The following is a 4495-nucleotide window of genomic DNA, read 5'->3' on the forward strand; positions in this document are numbered from 1 at the left end:
AGACTAATCAGAAGGGTTAATTGCCAATAACCTTGCCTAGGTTGCATCCCCATTGGATAAATTAATATCAATGTAAAGGCAGATATTTTACCAAACCAATCCATTCTGGAATATAGCATGGCCTGTATAGGCATTGCATCACTTTCCTTACTTTCACATATCTGTCAGGATTTTATGCTTTTTCGCTTACTAAAGGGGAAAAGAAGAATCCTCTTTTCATCAAACCTCCAAAAAGCAAACATGCAGAAATTATCAAATAGCGTCAACCTAGAGCAATCATCGACAAATTTTGAAGCTAAGGCAGCATAATCTTTACTCTTGTTTGGCTTAAGATTCACATCTGAAAAAAGGAATTTAGATATTTTATAATTTGATATACAAACAATAAACGATTGCAAGGGACCCGCTGAATATATGAAGAACAAAGGGGAATGCTCTGACCTTAAAAGGCCAATGCTCAGGTCAGTTGCAAAAATCTAAGTTAGTCGTATTACAGATTTCGAGCAACTATGTGACAGGTTTTGCTCAGTGTCTTGTTAATGCATAACTATCAGCTAAGGGAAGACAGAACATAAGAAACCAATAACACTTGCTATCTCTACAATAAATTTCAAGCAGAAGACATACAAAATAATTTGTCATTTCACAGTATAATACAGCAATATTCGTGGTAGTCCTTTACAGAACCATATGTATCGTTCCTGATTCCACTTGCACCTAAGGGAAGTGAAGAACTTACCGTAGGATATAGTTGTGTTCACCAGATGTGAAACATTTCGTAATGCTTTTCCGTTCATGCATCAAATGGAACTGCTGATATCTTGTTTGTTAAATAGTAAAGGAAAATCGTCAAACTGTTCAGAGAAACCTCGTTCCTCAGCCATGGTCTTTAGCGATTCATAAACTTGATACATAGACCACCTATCCTTGGGCCGAGAAATTACACAATTGCCAGCAATTTTTAGGAATTGCGCAATCTCTTCATCATGGCCTTTCCCACATATGTGCTTATCAATTGCATCTTTAATCCGATCAGAAACAGAGAGCTGATTTACCCAGTCGACCAAATTTCCCTTAAAACCTTCGTCAGCAGCAGTGATTTCTAGAGGTCTTTTCCCCGTAGCCAACTCCAAAAGCACAACTCCGAAGCTGTAAGCGTCCCCTTTCAGTGAAGCCACCATTGTACTTGAATACTCTGGAGCAACATAGCCAAATTCACCCAACTCTACATTCATAAAACTAGTCTCTTTTGCGTCTGAAGGTGTCATCAGCCTCGCCAATCCAAAATCCATTATTCTAGCATCAAAATCTTCATCAAGAAAAATAACGTTAGAACATATGTTTTGGTGCAAGATTGGCGGGTTGCAACCATGATGTAGCAAAGCAAGGCCTCTCGCAGCTCCCAAACCAATCCTAAACCTAGTCGGCCAATCCAACACGCTTGCATTCCCATTCAAGAATGAATACAAAGTACCATTTGAAAGGTGCTTATAAACCAAGAGTTTTTCTTCTTCAACAACACAAAACCCCAAAAGTGGCACCAAATTAGGATGCCTAACCTGTCCTAACCTATTCATCTCCATCCGAAACTGCTTCTCACTCAGCTTGCAAGTCTTAAGCCGTTTAATAGCAAGCGCAGAACTATCACGTAAAACAGCTCTAAATGTAGTCCCTGTCCTAGTCGAGTTTATCACACTTTCCATACTAAAATTATTCGTGGCAACCAACAAATCCGCTAACTTAACCTTCACAAGCGGTTTCTGAAACAACATAACTTGAGTAAGCCTATGAGCCCTCAACTTCTCAGCCCACCTATCCGAATCATCTCTCCCTAACCCATAACCCGTCTTCCTCCTCTTCTTCCCCGCCTTCGTAAAACACCAATACCAACCCCCAAATCCCAACAACATAGAAGCAGCAGCACCACCAAAAACACCAGCAACAATAATAATAGCTAAATTTTTCTTACTTAATCCATCACATTTCCCTAAAGGTCCACCACAAAGTCCATCATTACCTCCGAAATCAAACGAATCAGCCGAATCGAAAGCCGCTGGAATCCTACCAGAAAGATCATTGTTTGCTACAGAAAATGTCTTAAGCCTACTTAAACTAGAAAACTGGGGTGGTATATTCCCACTAAGCTTATTATCATTAAGCATCAATTTATTCAAGTATGAACAACTAACAAGATCAGCTGGAATAGAACCAGTAAATTCATTGTTTGACAAATCAAGGGTTACTAAAAAAGGAAGCCAAGTACAAATATCACAAGGGATTGAACCGGAAAGTCTATTACCAGAAAGATCAAGATTTTGTAAACTTTTACAATACTGTAATGAATCTGGGATTTTACTACCTCCGAGGTTCATGTCACGAAGTTGGAGGGTTATGAGTCGATTTTCACGGTCGTTCCAACAAGAAGCACCAACAAATTTGCAGATAAACCCCACTGTGGAATTTGCGAAATTCCATGATTTTAAGTTGCCTTTTGGATCTGTTAAGGAATTCTTGACTCCTTGTAAGCACTTTATATCATCTTCAGCTACAGCTGAATGAAGGGGTTGAAATACAAGAAATAATAAAATCAACATAAACAATCTGAAAAGAATCATCTTGAGATTTCAACTAGTGTGTTTGAGGATTTTTATTACATGAGAAATGGGTAAAAGGAAAACAGGGGCATTGGCTCGAATGATGAAGTGGAACCTTGGAATAAACATTTGGGAATTTGTAAAGTTTGTTTATTGCTATAATTACTCAATGGTAGTATTAATGGAGTGGAGTCTTCGGAGAGGATGTAATATATATGTCCTGTTATAAAATAAAAGTGACTTAGTAAAATGTAAATAAGAAATAGAGATCGGAAGAAGGGGTATTTCACTTCTTTTTGGTGTGTCTTTCATTATAATTTACATAGCCTTTTATAGGCATAAAATAAGAAGACTTACTATTGTAAATAGCGAATGGGACGGACATAAAGTAGGAGATTTAATCTGTAAGCTATTCACAATATGGGCATCCAATCTACAAACTATTTATAACACTCCCCCCTTAGATGTCCATGTAAAATAATGTGCCTCATTAAGAACTTACAAAAAAAATATTGGGATGTACATAGTTATTTATAATATGCATTGTTTGCTGCCTCATTAAAAACCTTACCAGGAAAACCCAGTGGGACAAGTCTCGAAGAAGATGCATTCCAATCTTGTATATCAGCTTTTCAAATGTTGAGGTTGGTAATGCCTTAGTGAACAAATCAGCTAAATTATCACTTGAACGAACTTGTTGAACATCTATTTCACCATTCTTTTGAAGATCATGAGTGGAAAAAAAATTCGGTGAAATGTGTTTTGTTCTATCTCCTTTAATGTATCTTCCTTTCAATTGAGTTATGCATGCATCATTGTCTTGGATTGTTCCCTTCTCTTTTTTGTCTATAATTCCAATGAAAACACTACTATTAATATCAACTAATTAGCTAAAACTCAACTTCCATCTGATTAAGGTTAGCCATATGAAATATAAAAATTACAGGGTATTCAGGCACATTTCCTAATTTATTTAAAAGAAACAATTTTTTTTTCCAGAGAGGTTTAAATAACATACCTTTGGAGAAGGTTCAGATAAGAACTCATCCGGATTAAGACCGTATTGTTCAAGTAACTGTCTTTTCTTATCAACTGAGAGTTCTTTTTTGGATTCTGCAAAATACCCAAGTAAAGGAATATTAAATTAAGTAGTACTTTTAAATTATAAAAAAAAAAAACTTTCAATTTGCAACGAAGATAGAGGAAGCGGAAATAACTTACTGTAAGAGAAGGTGATAATGAATGGGCGGCGACGATTGGTGGCTGTGAAAGCATAACCGACGAGAGAAGGATTGGAGCTAAGTAAACTGGTCTCGGGGAATGAACGAGAGCCGAGAGGTGAAAGAAATGAAAGAAGAGTATGTGATTATGAAACCGCCATTTCTTAAGCCCCGACTCTCACTTAGCTAGCCGCAGAATTGGTGAAGCGACTTTGAGCATTTATCATTTTCTTGAGAACTCTGATTGGATAGAGTGGAGACTGGGAATTATGTGACGAAATCTCGAGGAATAAAAGTCTTTTTATTTCTTCCTTTTTTCTTCTTTTATTTAATCATGAATCAGAACTGCTAGTCAAATTGTAATTTTTTTCCAAAATAAAGAGCGCCTTTGAATTTACTGACTAGTCCATAAGATCTAGTGGCCGCGTTCGCGATGAACAAGCTGGTGACCCCTCCCCCGAACCTTACGTGTTCGCGAGTGTAGGGACGCATTCGCGAAGGGTCTCCCCTCAGCTTCGCGTTCGCGTCTAGAGTTTCGCGTTCGCGAAGAAGAATTGGGGCACCTGGGATATTTGCCTTACGCGTTCGTGAGTGGGTCCATGCGAACGCGAAGGGTAAAATCCCTAGGCACTAACAGCAGAAATCTGCAACTTTTTCTCAAGTTCAAAACTTCCTGAAACA

At 37.8% G+C, this 4495-nt stretch overlaps 1 protein-coding gene across 2 annotated transcripts; it reads right to left on the bottom strand.

Annotated features, from left to right (window-relative positions):
- Positions 1-574: 574 nt before the first annotated feature.
- LOC107759130 (inactive LRR receptor-like serine/threonine-protein kinase BIR2) lies at positions 575-4105 on the bottom strand. 2 transcript variants are annotated; one of them, XM_075249639.1, is made up of 4 exons: positions 3816-4056; positions 3613-3707; positions 3166-3440; positions 575-2551 (listed from the first exon to the last, which is right to left on the bottom strand). In XM_075249639.1, exon 4 carries the CDS (start codon positions 2370-2372, stop codon positions 801-803), a length of 1572 nt encoding a protein of 523 aa, XP_075105740.1. In that variant the 5' UTR covers positions 2373-2551; positions 3166-3440; positions 3613-3707; positions 3816-4056; the 3' UTR covers positions 575-800. The 2 variants fall into 2 exon arrangements, with proteins under 2 accessions (XP_075105740.1, XP_016432490.1); XM_016577004.2 differs by having other exon boundaries at positions 575-3440; positions 3816-4105.
- Positions 4106-4495: the final 390 nt, after the last annotated feature.

The sequence above is a fragment of the Nicotiana tabacum genome, chromosome 3 (genome assembly GCF_000715075.1).
Source record: "Nicotiana tabacum cultivar K326 chromosome 3, ASM71507v2, whole genome shotgun sequence".
In the NCBI taxonomy this organism is placed as follows: domain Eukaryota; kingdom Viridiplantae; phylum Streptophyta; class Magnoliopsida; order Solanales; family Solanaceae; genus Nicotiana; species Nicotiana tabacum.